Raw genomic sequence first — 15,769 nt, forward strand, 5'->3', positions numbered from 1 at the left:
AGCCCAACACTGTCCCTCCCTGATGGCAGGAGACAAGGAAGGAGAGAGGGGCCCCACACTGCCACACCACACTGCAGCTCACTGTGGTTCTAGACTCATGGGGAAACTGGAACTTAAGTGTGGTTCATCTTGGGCTCAGCCCCATAGAAATCTTAGGTATTCTGCATTTGTTGAAGCCACCCCAAAGCCCCTGCATACAGAGTCATATACTGATGTACCAAGGAAGCGGGGAGGTGGGGGGAAAAGGGGGCTGGGTCCCTGCTCTGGGGAGCTCCCAGAGTTGCTGGAACAGCTATGCCAGGGCTGTGTGCTGGATGGCCCAAGACCTGGGGCTGGGAGGGGGGACATAGGTTGGCCTGAATGTCTGGTGTGGACACATCGGTTGGGAAGACTTTCTCCAGACTGAAACTAAAGTTCAATAATAAAGAAGGTCCTTTGATTCCCATTCTGCTAAACTAGAAATGCTTTTTAGCTGTAAACCCACCCAATGAGATAGGAGCTGTTACTAATGGCCCGTAAACACATTTCCTGAGGCTCACAGACTCTTATCTTCGGTGGGGGGGGGGGGGGGGGGGCAACTACCCACTGAGGAGCCTTCCCCACCTGGAAATAGCTATACTAGGTGCAGGCTAGCCAAAGAATGTCCCAGGATGTCACCCTGGGCCCCCCAAGGGAACTGTCGGCCCCGGAGATCCCCCAAATGGATCCAGATTTATATCCAGAGTCACCCAAGCGTCTCCTGGACCCTAGAGTTTGGGCTGTGGGTGGTGAGGAGCGGGGCTGTCACCCCAAGAGCCTTTACTCCTGGTCCAGGGCCCCATGCTGTGGGGAAACATGGATTCTGGGCCCCCAAAGTGCCTGGGGTTGGGGTGTCAATGATCAATCAGCAGCACATAGAGCTGCACGTGTGTGTGTGTGTGTGTGTGTGTGAAATGACTGAAACACACACCGCGCAGAGAGAGAAGAGACAGGACCCGGCCAGCAAGCACAGGTGGTAAGCACACAGACTCAGTAGGGCCTGTGGAGTACTCCGCTTCTCCCGGTATTCACCAGTTTATACCTTCTGATCATAGCGGTTGTTGTGACATTCTAGAACACTTTGACTTTTCAGAGCTTTCTCATCTAATATCTCCCTTGATCCTCAGAGCAATTTCACAAGGATCACTTTCCTAACTGCCAGGATAAAAAGCTCTGAACTCAGAGAGGTTAAGTGACTTGCCTAAGATCACACAGCTTATTAGATTTAACGTTTGATGTTTCCAGTGGGCCAGAAATGTCTTCTTTTTCAAAAAGAGACAGCACATTGCTTTGTGGCTCATTGGCCTAATATATATCAGGTCTAACACTGGTCTAATACAGCCCAGGAACTTGCCCCTGTAAGACCTTCTGGGCTTGGGCCAGGGTGGGATGTGTGGGCAGCTGCCCGAAAAGATGAGACAATAAGTAAAAGACCAAAATTCTTGGAAAAAAGGCAGACCCCACAAGACTCGTGACCTGCACCTCAATATCAATTTATCTGCACACATACACATTACCTGGGTGTCCTCTCCCTGGGTGCCCCGGATGTCCTCTCCCTGCCTCTTGGCATCCTTGTGGCCAGGCCTGCTCCCAGAGCAGAATCCCCGGTCTAGAAGGGGGAGCAGCCCTCCTTCCTGCTCTCCAAGCTCTGCTCACGTGGGCAGGACACACACACACACAATGACTTGACACAGACAAAGAAAACAAACAAATGCAGAGGCCACAGCCAGCCAGCCACAGGAGCTTTGCACAGCCACGCCAGGGGGTGGATGAAGGAGCAGAGAAACATCACTGTGGGGTGCTGGGGCCAAACACCTGGGTTCTGGGTTTGGGAACTCACTCTCAGGCTAAGATCTGGTCGGTATGTAAGTCCAGAGTCCCCTCCACATACCCACATCCGGCGGGGGGAGGGGTGGGGGGGAGGGGTTGCTTAGACACCACAGGCCCTGACCCAGGTCCTGAGGCTCCCTTTGGGTCTGGAGCAGGAAGGTGAAGTGGCAAGAGGCCAGATGTTGTCCCCGGCGAGGGGTAGACAGGAGGTGCTTCTGTCATCGAGGGCTTGGCCAGCCACCTCCTGGGGCCAGAGAAGGCGACCAGAAAGCCAGGCGTGGCCCAGCCCAGCCACAGAGCTGCGCCAGCACCCCTCCTCCGTCCCGTGGGTCCTCCCTGACAATAACCGGCCTTCTGAACAGGCTGGGAGGGAGAAGCCACCGCACAAAGGAGGAGACCTAGAGGACACGCACATCAGGTCACACTCGACCCACCACCAGGCCCCCTTGCCTTCTTGCAGCTCCCTCTGGCCTCATCTGAGATCTTCTGGAGGTTGGTTTAAATCGAGCTTTAAAAAAAAAAGAAATCCCTACCTCGTAGCCCCCTGGCTTATGCTCCCTAGCCTCCAGTTTCCTGCTTGCAATTTGGACGGCACCGAAAGATATAAACATCTCTGTCTGAAGAGCCCCCTGAGGAGCCGACAGCAGCGGATCCCCGGCCGGGCGGCGATCAGAGGCGCCACCCTGCCTGCCCTGCCGGCCCCGCGGTCTGGGGGCGCCGCCGGCCATGGATGGGGTGCTCGCCGGCTAGCGGAGCGCCCAGGGAGACGCGGAGGAGGGCCCTTCGGCTCCCTGCACCACGGCTGTGTCTGCAGTTTACAGCCGGGCACCTAATTTATAAGCTGTTTTTACTGCTGTTGTCAAACAGCCACAAACCAAAGAAATAAAGTAGCCAAAGGAACAATGTCTCCCCTCTGCCTGGGCCCTCCCAGCCTGTCTGCTGGGTCAGGGCCTCTGTCTCAGGGGCTGGGGAGCCAACGTCCTCGGTGACAGACCCTCCACAGTGACTCCCTCCGGGCCCGGTTAGGGCGGGAGGCCCACTGGAGGAGGTTGGTGGGGAGACCAACCATATTGGAACACCTCAGTGGAGAGCTCCCCAGCCCCCTCCGGAGGGAACCGAGGACCTGCCCCCACCCGCTGCCTCCTGGCTGAGTGTACCTGGGACCCGCTCTCGGCCCTGTGTGTGGCTCCCTCGCCAGCTTCCCCGTGGTGCTGAGCGGACCAGGGCCAAGGAGGATGTTTGGCAGGAAGAAGGTGGTGATAATGTCATCACCCCAGGGCTCCATGCCACCCCCCTCACCCCCCAGGGACAGCCCAGCCATCACTCTGCCAGCTCACAGCCCTCAGGGTCCATAACAGATGGCCTCCAGACTAGCCCTTGAGTGGACTGTGCTGTTCCCTCGTGGGAAATAGTGTCTTCTATAAAATGATACCCTAGAGAGCTTTGGGGCCCCCTTCTTATCATTCCTGGGCAGGGCCCATGGCAGGCAGGTGATGGATACGTATGTGAGGGACGAAACAGCATGATTCGGGGAGGGAAAGGGGGCAAAAGCCCATGAAGGAGGTGGCTGAGTGGTAGATGTAAGGGACCCCAAGGGAGTAGTTGGTAACCACTCTGGACCCTCCCACTGGGCTCCGGGGAAGGGGGCAAGGGGAGCTGGCTATTTCTGACAGCCACTCCTCTCCGGTGGGCCTCAAACACATCAAGTGTTTGGTTAGATGTCGAGGGCCTCAAATGGCCTCTTCTGCGGTGAGAAATGTCAAGGCAAGGCCTCTCATTAATCACACACAGGAGTGCAGGCAAGAGAGATTGCTTCTCCCGGGGCATCCAGGAGCGTGTCACAGAGCTGAGTCCCGAGGCTGAGCTTCCTGGCTGGAGAAGAGACAGCTGTGGAGAGCAGGATAGGTCACGGTAACTCAACTGCTGAATCCTGTTTGCTCTGGTTCAGCGCAGATAACCAGTGGCAGCTACAGCTCTGAGTCAAGACCACCCTCTCTCCACAGCCACCCAAACCACAAGCTCACCTAGACCCACCTGGGATTCTGGTAGAACTGCCAGCCTAAGCGACACCCCGTCCACGTTCTTCAACCCAGACAGAGACAGACCACAGAAGCCCTGCTCTTTGTCTCTCCTGCCCAGGCCAGGCCGCCCTCCACTGGTGCAAACGCATCACACCCCCTCACTCTCAACCAGCACCCCTTCCCACTCACCCCCACACTCAGCTAGTCTGTCATTCCACAAGCATGTGGGCCACCTCAATGCAGGGAGGATGGGAGATGCTGGGGAGGGAGCCTGGACTGAGTTCTTGACTCTGCCCTCGAGGAGCTCACAGTCGAGTAGGAAATTCTAGCTTGAGAGTCAGGAGTGATGGCAAAGGCCACCCAGCCCAACCACCTCACGGGAAGGAAGCTGGGAAAGGTCACAGAGCAAGCCAGTGGCAGGACAGGGCTAGACTTTCATGCTTTTTCTGGAATTATGTTGTAATATGTACAGATTTGGCATCGGACCAGGGCTCGAGTTCTGGTTCTGCCATTTCTTAGCTGTGTGACCTTTGAAAAGTTACCTAATATGTCTGAATCTTAGTTTATTCGTGTTTCAAACAAGGGGACCAATGCGTTGCTTACAGGGTTCTCATAAAGGTCAGAGTAAGATGATGTAAAGCACAGGCCCACAGAATGAATTCAGTAGATGGTAGTGTGTGTGTGGGGGGGAGGGTGAGTCCAGAAGAAGGAAGGGCAGTAATGGCGGCTTAACGTGACCGTTGCAAGGACTCCACTTGCACTTCTTCCCATCCACCCTCTGAGTAAGCACTTTGGCTTTTGAGGACAGGTGAAGAAAATGAGTCACTTGCCCCAGGTTGCCTGGAGAACGGGGGCGGGAGAAGCACCAGCGGGCGCCCACCCCCCAGTCCTGCCTGTGCTCTCCTGGCCCCGCTGCCTCATACGCAGCCCTCTGACTCTCAGCCATACACATTTCTTGAGCCCCTGAGGCTTACAAAGTTACACGGAGGCTATAGAGAGAAGAAGGTGAAATCCTTGCCATCTAGGAACGTAGAGTTTGGGCAGAGAGGACATAAATATAACAAGGTAACCGACAGTCAAATCAACGCCAAATAATCCCATGTGAGTTCCAACCCAGGAGGGGTCACAGCGGGTTGGAATAATCAGGGAAGACTTCACAGAGGAGGCAAGGAAGTCCAACTGGACCTTGAAGGATGGGAACGTTCAAGAAAAATGGAAAGGTAGGGATAGACGTTCCAGAAGGTAGAAATGGAATGCCCAAAGCCCCAGAGGTAGGACTAGTCTCAGTATGGAGAGGGCACATTGAGTCCCACCTTCTTGTATCATCTTTGCATTCACTCATTCATCTTTTCATTCATCCATTCATCCAACACATCTTTCTTGAGCACCTGCTATTTGCCCAGCATTGTGCTAAACCCTGGGGATAGAGAGATGGGCAAGGTGTGGACACTGTTCTCACACTCAGTCTGGCTGGCAAGACTGACTAGACAAGGTGAAAATATTAAGGTAGACAAGTCTAGGGTGCTAGAGGAGCCAGAGGAGGGGCCCTTCATCCATTCTTGTGGGGCCAGGCAAGGTTTTCTATAGGAAGTAGTGTCTAAGCCGAAACATGAGGGACACAAATACGGAATTTTTAAAAAACATTCATATTCACTATCATCATGATCAGCATTGTCAAAATAACTTACATTTATTGAACCCTCACTAAGTACCAGGGATTAGATTGGGTACTTTACATATATTCTCTTCTAATACTTATGACATTCCTATGAAAGAGGTGCTATTCATTACCCCTATTTAGAGATGAAGAAATGGAGTCTAAGAGTATCTACAAGGCTCACCTGCGTCACATAGCCAGAAAGTGGCAGAGTCCAGATTCACACCAGGTCGTATGGGTCTTAACCTTTGTGTCCTCAATCATTCACCATCCTGGAAGTCAGGAAGAAGTATGCTTAAACCCCCTGCTATGTGCATGCGTACATGTGTGCATGGTTTGGGGCGGTGGGAGGGTGCTTGTTTAACCAACTGATGACTGCTGTCCAGTCTGCCCGCAGTACTCCCCAGCATCACTCCACCTGCCCGCACCGTCCAATGCTCAGCCTTCCCGACGTGGAAGGGGCTGATCCTTCAGAGTATAAACCTGGTGCTCCAAAAAGCCAGAACAACAAAAAGCAAAGGAGCCCCCAGAAGAGCCAGAAGCTTCTCCTCCTCCTGATCTTTCCCCACCCCATCAGCCCCTTTTGAAGATCTGGTCCCAGGGGAAATAGTGGGCGGGGGCCCAGAGCAAGGGTGGCTCTAAGTTACTGCCAGGTCAGCTCCAATGAAGTCCTATATCTCTTGTCACCCAAACTCCCCCAGTTAACAAACCAGGGCTGCCAACCAGAAATAAATGAACAGAACTCGTTCTCCAAGAGAGGCTGACTACGGTGGGCTGCAGATCAGCTCTGCCATTAATCACTGCAGGGTCTCAGGGTCTTCACCCACAAAATGAGGGGCTCTGTCCAGGCAAACCTAGTCTGTTTCTAAGGGAGATAGGAAAGGGGGTGAGATTCACTCCCAGCTGATTGTCTACCATCCTGGGAGCCCCAGATCAGGATGCAAAAGGTGGGGATGGGCCTAGACGAGCCACAGGGAGATGAAGAGTAACCAGAGCAGAATAAGGCCCTGTCTTTCCCCTCCAGAAGTTTAGGAGGGGTAAGAGAGCAGAGCTCTTGCGATTGTTCACTTGGGGAAGGAGTGAGGGAGGTTAAATGAATCAAGTCTTAGAATGGTTCATTCAGCACCCCCTCCCCTGGATACCCCCAAGGGCAGGCAGCACTAGGTACCCCACGACAACCACAGGGTGGGGCCTCAGATCACCAGGAGCCCACCATGGGCTCAGAGACTTGGCACCAAAATAAAGCAGCAGCACAACCAAGTCCTACGGTAATTGAATTCAGAATCTTCCTTAAACTTGAAGGTGAAGCTGATTAGGCTTAGGATAATCAAATAAACAAAATAAGTTTGTAGTCTTACTTCACAGGGTAGATAATCCACTTAGAATACAATACCCCAAGAGGAGGCATAGGCTGGAAACACACAGAGCTCCCAGATGAAATTATAATGATTCTGGGAAAATGGATTCATTGTAGGTTAGAAGAACTAAAGTATTTTAGTCATATTCCTAATATTGGAGAATCTAGCCCTTACAAAAGCTGAAGGTTCTTTTTTTGTAAAACAAAAACCAAAACCAGGAGATGGGTATTGGGACAAGCCACGGACCTTATGCAGATTACGCAAGTTTCACGTGCACTTGTATGTGCGCACATGCGTGTGGCTCTATGCAATCCTATCACACATGTAGAATTCGTGTAACCACCACTATAATCGAGAAACAGAACAAAGATCCCTCGTGCTATCCCTTTATAGTAACGCCATAGCCCGCTTCTCATTTTTAACCACCCCTCCTCCCCAAACCCTGGCAACCACTAATCTGTTCTCCATCTGTATAATTTTGTCACTTTGAGAATGTCATATAAATGGAATCACGAAATATGTGACCTTTTGAAATTGGCTTTTTTCACTCAACATAATGCCCTGGAGATCCAACCAGACTGTTGCATGTATCAATAGTTCATTCCTTTTTTTGTTGCTGGCTCGTATTCCGTGGCATGGATGTACCACAGTTTTTCTAACCATTCATCCACTGAAGGACATTTGGGCTGTTTCCAATTTGGGGCTATTACACATAAAACTACTACGAGCATTTACATACAAGATTTTATGTGGACACAAGTCTTCATTTTGCCGGGACACATGCCTAGGAAGGGGAGTGCAGGATCACATAGTAAGTATATGCTTAGTGTTTAAGAAACAGCAGTTAGGGGGTGGGGGATGAATGGACAGATAGACATGTCTGGGAACAGCAGGCTGGGAAAGGAATGTACACTTATTGCCCTATAAAGACTGAGGCTGCAGGAGACATGGCCGGGAAATGACCAAAGGCAACTGGAAGGAAGAGCTATCTGAGCTCCAAAGCTATTCAAAGCAATCTAGGGAGAAGTCAGAAACAAATTGTGAACAGCAGAGTGATACTAGCCTCCCATAAACCCCTAACCATGCTAGAAAGATGGGCTGACCAGAATGATTTTCAAGCCATGATCATGTGCTGGTAAGTCAGGGCCCTATACACAAAAAACACAACCAGGGAGGCTTAATTATTTACCAAGGAGCTGTGTGGTCCAGCCCCAGCCTCCCCTGACCAAAGGGGCTGCCAGGGGAGGGCCCCAGACCCTTCACTCTCTCCCTCCACAGACATGAGCTGAGGCCCTTCTCTGAGCATAGCACTGTGTTGGGCTTCTGTCTACACCAAAAGAAGCTGGTATCTGGACAAGCGGCAACCATTTAGAGATCACACCTAAGTTCTGCAGAATGAGAGGATGTTGAGGGCTGTCCCAGGGCACCTTAAGAATATAAGCATCTCTTTGGGGCACCTGGGTGGCTCAGTCGTTAAGCGTCTGCCTTCGGCTCAGGTCACGATCCCAGGGTCCTGGGATCGAGTCCCACATCGGGCTCCCTGCTCCGCGGGAAGCCTGCTTCTCCCTCTGCCGCTCCCTGCCACTCTGCCTGCTTGTGATTCCTCTCTCTCTCTCTCTGTGTCAAATAAATAAATAAAATCTTAAAAAAAAAAAAAGAATATAAGCATCTCTTTGGGGTGCCTGGGTGGCTCAGTCTGTTGGGTGTCTGACTCTTGATTTCAGCTCAGGTCATGATCTCAGGGTCATGGGACGGAGCCCCACATTGGGCTCCGCGCTGTGTGTGGAGCCTGCCTAAGATTCTCTCTCTCCCTCTCCTTCTGCCCACCCCCCCCCACTCATGCTCTCTCTCTTTCCCTAAAAAATTTTTTTAAAAAATTAAAAAATAAATAAAGCATCTTTCTCTTAAAAAAAAAAAAACAAGAATATAAGCATCTCCACCAGCTGGAGCTTCTTAAGAACGGTGGACTCCAGGACACGGGGACGGGGGTCTTAGGAACAATGGCTAACACTCACGGAACACCTTGTCAAGCACCAGGCCTGTGCCAAGCACTTGATAACAATTCAATACTGTAAGAGTCATGCAACAGGTACCTCCTGAATTTCCTACTATGTGCCAGAGTGACCGAAGAAGATGCAGATTTCACGGGATGGGGAGAATGACAAGACACAAAAGTGTCCTAGGATAGTCCCAGCCTGGCATAGTTAATGCTCTTCTGATTTCCTGTGCTGGATATCTAAGCAATGATTCAGTGATTCTCCAGTGGGGAGGGGTGGGGAAGTTTAACCTCCAGTTTAGAACTTAAGTAGAGATTGAAGAGCACATTCGAAATGATACTATAATTCTGCATTTGAAAAATAAACATTCTTTTACTTTTATAGTAAAAACTAGAGTAAGTCAGGCTTGATAAAATGGTCTTAGCTAGCACAGGATCATTCTTGAAGAGGGCAAAATTCTGGGGCAAGATGCAGCAGAATCTCTGAAGGCGTGTGTGCTATTTTTATGCTCATCACAGGAAGAGTTTGAGTGAAGAAAAAACCACCACACAATGTTGTTCTAGGGGGTATCATATTCATGCTGGCCCTACCCACATGACAGACCCTCTCTCGCAACCAAAGTCCGGTAACATGAGCTTCAGAGCACAAGTCGGGGGCCTTAGGTGCCTCCTGCACCATCTTTCTTTGATTGACACTGTCCCTTTCCTCCAAGAAGCCCTTTGTAGATGTCAGGTTGTTCCCCTTTTCTCAAGTTGTCCAAGGAAGAAAGCATCTCTCATTCTGGAAACTGGGGCCAGCTCTGCCTGAAAAATCCACTGTATTGGTCAATTTGCCCAAGAGTCTGTCTGGGTGGTAAAGATCCTTCGCATCAAGCACTCCCTTTGGGAAATCTGGCCATTGGAAGGCAGGGAGACTAGATAGTGGGAGATGATAGGGTCTCTAACCTGAAGCTCTCCCTGAACAGCATCTGGCAGCCCCTAGAATGTTCTAAACCTCAGTCAATGGGAAAAGAGCAAGATCAGCTTCTTCTCTTTGTCCTTAAGAAAGAAAAAAAAAAAAGATACATTCCAGATAATTTCACCGTGATGAAGAACCGCTGAAGTAGCAAAGGAAATAAATTAACACCATCTCAGCTAAAATCACACACAATTAAAACCTGGATCTGAATGTACTTTCCTGTGCAGAGAGAGCATCTTGAAAATGACATGCATTAGTCATCCACTCCAGCCACCCAAGTCAGTGTGTGGGGAAGCCATCCCTGAGATTGCAGGGGGGCAGGGAAGGAGAGGGGCTGAGTGCCTGACCCTGGTCCTCAGCTTTCTGTCCTCGCATGTGGAGGCTGAAAATTCTGCTTCTCTGTAACCCAGGCATCCAGGGCGAGACCCACCCAACAGTGGCAGGGGCCTGGGGTCCGTGAAGGGAATTGGACCATGAACTATTTGTGCAGAAATACACAAAAGTGGCCCAAGCTCCTGGATTCTCTGATAAGGGTCCTGGTCTGTAAGGAGCACAGCATCTGGGGGGCCATCTCCCCATGTCCTGCCTTCAGGCAGATTGGTCCCCCTCAGCTCAGGGAGACATGGCACGAATTTATGTCTTAGCTCACTTCTTCCCCCTGCTTTTCTTTTTCCTCTCCTTATAATTTTTCTTCTTCCAGAAAAGAAAAGAAAACCCCCAGCAAAGGAGATGAGTTTAGAGTGTCTGAAGAAAAAGAGCACAAAAAAGACTTTATGAACCAAAAGGCCCCAGGGTCCCTACATAGAGAAGTTGGTACCCAGTGACAGGCTGTTCATCATCTCCCCTGGGGGTAAAATGGGCAGAAACATGATTTGTGGCAGAAGGAGCAATAGGGATAAAACCTAAAGATGAGATTCCCAAAGGTGAACAGTTTAGTCCCTTTGACAAGTGGCTCTCCGGGATTGTGGGATCTCTTTTCCACAAGAGGCAGGGGAGTTATGGAGGGAGAAGAAAGGAAAAAACAAACAAATGAACAAACAAATCCAGTGGACTTCCACCAGAAAACCTGGGGCGCCCTCCGTGAGCCTCATAAGGACCAGAATGCTCCTGGCACAGAATCAGGGGCTCGGGGTCAATTTTACTCAAGCTGCTCATCATGCAGGACAGCTGCTCAGGGCAGGAAAATGGACCAGGCTGACCTCTGCCTGAAGAACCATCAATCCTCAGCCTTCTCTCCCTTGGTCCATTATAAGGCCTGATGGTCAGGACTTAGGGCCCAGGGTGCTTGCTTTAGCCTGCAACTAGGCTGGGACTGGGCTGGGACTAAGGTGAGGCAGGGAAGCACCTAGAGCCAAAATGTATTAAGGCATTCTCTCTCAGGGTCCTGCAAGTGCAGGGTCAGCTCCTGAGAGCGACTACTTCCGTAAAGGCACTAGCTTGCCTCTTTCTTGCTTTAGCCTTGCTGTTCAGCCCTCTGCCTTCGCTGTTCGATGTGTTTCTAGAACTGAAGAATATAACAGCCCTCGATGAAGCTACAATCCCAGGGGGGTCATCTGGACTCATTAGTTTTTACCGATTGACTTTTCCCTAAACCCATGGAGGTGAGATGGAAAGGACAAAGTCAGACTGAGCCAAAATCACCCAGTCGATAGTGCTGTTTGATACGGAGAACAACTCAGTCACTTATCCCTGCCCTAAAAACTCCTGGATGGGAACCCCCACCCAGAGGATAGGGGCCCGGAGGGGCAGGGAGTTATATGGGAGGATTCTGTCCTGTGCACAGAGAGCTTATGGGAAGTCTGCCAGGAGCAAGGTCTTCTGCCGGGCGCTCTGGGGAAATTGTAATGAATGATACAGTTTGTTGGGGGGAGTTTATAAGTTAAGTAGGAAGGCGGGATACCCAGATAAGGTAACTTCTTGGACAAAGTGCAAATGATTGCAAATAAACATAGAGTGGCATACACTGAGACTATTCCTGCAGAAGGGAAACAGAGTAGAGTGATCAGAATCAGGAGTGAATGGGTGAAGAATGGGGGGATGAGGGAATCCTGGAAAGAGTGGAATTTTCTCCATGGTTTATTAATAGTGGTCATTAAAGTGTGGTCCTCAGAACCACTTGGGGAAGCTAGTCAAAAATGCAGTTCAGGAGCCCCAGTTTAGTGCTACTAGGTGGGATCCAGAAAACTACATTTTAATCAGTTCCCCAGCTAGTTCTTTTGCACACCCAGCTTCAGAAGCATGAGTTTAGGAAGCAAAAATAGACCCGGGTGGTGGCTACTAGGACAGACCTTAGGAATGATTTTTTGGAGAGCCCTGTGAGCTCTAAGAGCTATGTTGGAATTAATCCAAATATTGGAAGTAAGATCATAAAGACTTCCTTCTCTGAAAGAAAATAAGAAGGAAAATAGAGGGGTCAGAGACAGTACAAAGAGAAAAGGACAGGATCCGGATACATGGAGTCCCAGTTTCTTTGCCCTGTGAACCACTTCTGAAATGCAATGTTCAGAAATGAATAGAGTCTGATTGGAAAAGAAGACAAGCAACAAAAGTAATGCCAAGTAAAAAGGCTGGATTTGAGTAAATACTTTATTCTTAACATGTGAGATACCCCATGTGTATCTTATTTGCAGGCTTTGGGAATAAATAACCAAAGTTTGATAAAGGCCCATGGTAAGGTGTGTCCCAGCCAGCCAATCATCCCCGCCGTGCCTTGGGCCAAGGCTTCAACAGACCTCACCAAAATGCCATCTCAAATGGAACACACCATGGAAACCACGATGTTCACGTTTCACAAGTTTGCTGGGGATAAAGGCTACTTAACAAAGGAGGACCTGAGAGTAGTCATGGAAAAGGGGTTCCCTGGATTTTTGGAAAATCAAAAGGACCCTCTGGGGGTCATGGGCAAAATAATGAAGGACCTAGACCAGTGTCGAGATGGCAAAGTGGGCTTCCAGAGCTTCTTCTCGCTAATCGCTGGGCTCACCATCGCATGCAATGACTGTTTTGTAATACACATGAAGCAGAAGGGAAAGAAATAGGCAACATTGAGCAACACCCCTGCCCGCCCAATGAGAGTTCTCCCAAAGGGTCTCTTAAGGAATCTGTCCCACAGCTTCCCCCTGTATAAAGTATTCCATGAGCAGATCGGGACCCTCAGAAAATGTACAAATAAATCCAACCCCCATTTGAGAAGCAGAGAAAGAAAAGTCAGATAAGCTTTTGATTTTTATATTGCTTGCATCCTCTTGCCCTCAATAAACAAATTCCTTTTTTAGTTCCTCAAAAAAAAAAAAAAAAAAGACCCATGGTAAGAAACACACTGAACACCGTGACTCAGTACACACATATGTTTACATGACACTGAACGAAAGTACTAATGAAGTATGTTGTTTCCTATTCTATTTCATTTTTAAAAACAAGTTCTTATTGTAACCTGCTCCTGGGTCTCCACCTGCAATTTGAAAAATATTGAAGTAGATGCGAGGTGGGAAATGAACACTTAGGGACAAAGTCTTTTTGACAGACTGTGGGTTACAATGAGGTGGGTCAAAAATCAAATGAATATGTCCTGCGCATCCCTCATGCTAATCCCTCAGGAAACCTAACCATTTTGCACGCCTGCCTTCAAGTGTCTTCTCAAAAATGTATTCCTCCAGGAAGATCATTCCAGATCAGCCTCATCCAATGTCAAGCACCCCAAGCCCTCTTAAATGTCCCCCATTCCTGGTGTGTGTGTAGGCAGCGCTCGACTTACAGACGTGCACATCAGAATCAGCCAGGTGTACTCACAAATGATGCTGCCTAGTTGGTTTCTTTTCAGATGTGCCATGGGGTACGAAACCTTGTCCCCCAGCTTCGGACCTCTGAGAGTCTCCCTCTTGCCTATACAGGTTTCATATGGAGGGAAGGGGGAGCCTCTCTGATCCTCTCCACCACTCCCTCTTGCACCCCCCAAAATGGCAGTTCTCCTGGGAATCTTTTGAATACATTAAATTAAACAGAATGGGATTTGGTCACCATATTGCCCGATTTAGCTGTTTTGTATACTCAGATTCAATTTAACAGAGCACAAGTGTATCATTTACAGTTGATTAAATATGGTGTTTATGGTATGTATACTTATTCCTATAAAAAGTTGGGCACCAGGACCTTGGTGAGGAGTGTAATTTCCATTATCACATTGTTTCTGGGCAAAAACAGATTCAACCTCCGTCATTTTTACCTGCAGTGCCTTTTCCAGGAATCTGAGGACCCCACACAGCTCCACACAGCTCTGCCATCTGCAATGTCCTCCTGCCCTTCTGGTTCTCTGTGTTCCAAGGGTATCTGTGGATCCTGGGAGCTCCCTGAAGGCAGGGGCCAGGGAAGAGCCAGGTTTCATGGGGGTCTCTCAAGAAAAAGAACCAATACAAAATTCAATCCAATGGTGATATTTCTTTAGAACTAGAGAGATCACAGCAATGTACGCAAGGTTTAGAAACTCAGATCCCTTTCTTCTAATGTCTCTTCGTTCAGCTGACCAGAAATGCTTACATAAAAATGCTTCCTATTTGCAAAATGGCCTCTCCTCCCCACCTAGAACACTCTACAACTTTCCAGCTTTCTCCCCTCATCCCACAAGTGAGCAACCCTAAAGTTTAAGCTTCATCAACTTTCCCACGAACCCACTTCCGGTAGGGACCCTGCGTTCACCTTTCACTGTTTCCCAGTAGTCAGAACAGGGCTCTACTCGCTGAGCCCAAGCAGGGAGCTGTCAGAGAGCGATGGGCACCTTGGGTCAGCGTGTCTCAAAACAGGGTTCCACTACTGACCTGAATCAGAATCACCTGGAGAGTGTGCCAAAATGCAGATTCCGAGAACTGCAGAATCTGGCTCTCAGGAAGACCAGCGGGGCCGGAATTTGTACACGTGCTCTAGGTGAAGCTTAAGCCTAGGGACCGCCGCTCTGAGCCGCACTCTCTACCTACCTAGAGCGCTGATGGTGCAACAGTCCCCGGGGACTCCAAAGGCCCCATCCAGGGCCTCCGGAGGTGGGGGCTGGGCAAAGGCTGTCTTCAGCAGTGGAACGCCCACAGAAGGAGGCGCCACCACACCCCCAGCCTTCCTTCCCTGATTCGGCTCATCTGCCAGGTTCCAGGAGGAGCCCCCCTCTCCTCACTGCCCCACCGCACAAACAGCATGCCTACATACCTACTAGCTTGGTGTTTGACCCCTGCTTTAAGTGCACTGAGGGGGATCACTCGTAGGGGCGTGTACTCAGCATCTCTCTCCACAGACACTCTGGGTGTCACAGCGTCCCCGCCTTCCTGGCAGGGAGTTAGGCATGGCTAAGCCTAGAGATTAAACTTACGGTGCAAAAGGTCAGTAACAGGGCCATTAAGTCCTCTGGTAATTATCTAAGAGCTTCCAAAAGACTGAACTGAGTCCCCATCTTTTCCCAGCAAAGTACCTGGCTCGGAGTGGCCGCCATGAGAGCCAGGTTGAGAGAGAGAGAGAGAGACTCCCATTTATTTATTGAGGTGTGCTATGTGCCAGACACGATGCTCGCTGCCAGACGTGCACAACCCATTACATCCTGCAACAGTCCTGTGAGTATGAATGAATACCCTTGTTACTACCCTCATCTTGAAGAAGTGTTGCTAGGTGGCAGTTAGGGCTTAGACTCGGCCATCAGATAGCCCTGGGTTTAGATCTCAGCTCTATTATTACAAGTTATGTAAATGTGAAACGTTTCTCCCCCTACCTCCAGAGTCCTAGGGTTGGTGGACTTGTCAATGAGCTGATGCATAAATGTGCTTAGCATCATGCCTTCCATGTTGGTACTCACCAAGTATTAACTGCTACCCCTTGAATTAATATTTTTACATAGGAAAGAATTAGAGCTCAGAGAAGTTAAGCATTTTTCCTGAAGCCACACAAAGTTGATAAATA

The 15,769-nt window shown here is 49.7% G+C and overlaps 1 protein-coding gene across 1 annotated transcript; it reads left to right on the forward strand.

Moving 5' to 3' along the window:
* The first annotated feature begins 12,579 nt into the window (after positions 1-12,579).
* Positions 12,580-13,120, forward strand: LOC116643585 (protein S100-A10-like). The gene has a single exon (XM_032422489.1). It carries the CDS (start codon positions 12,580-12,582, stop codon positions 12,874-12,876), a length of 297 nt encoding a protein of 98 aa, XP_032278380.1. The 3' UTR covers positions 12,877-13,120.
* Positions 13,121-15,769: the final 2,649 nt, after the last annotated feature.

The sequence above is a fragment of the Phoca vitulina genome, unplaced genomic scaffold, assembly GCF_004348235.1.
Source record: "Phoca vitulina isolate PV1807 unplaced genomic scaffold, GSC_HSeal_1.0 scaffold26, whole genome shotgun sequence".
Taxonomy (NCBI): domain Eukaryota; kingdom Metazoa; phylum Chordata; class Mammalia; order Carnivora; family Phocidae; genus Phoca; species Phoca vitulina.

What these genes read in the sequence shown, in the direction of transcription:
- LOC116643585 (XM_032422489.1), top strand. Translation starts at nt 12,580, where the DNA reads ATGCCATCTCAAATGGAACACACCATGGAAACCACGATGTTCACGTTT.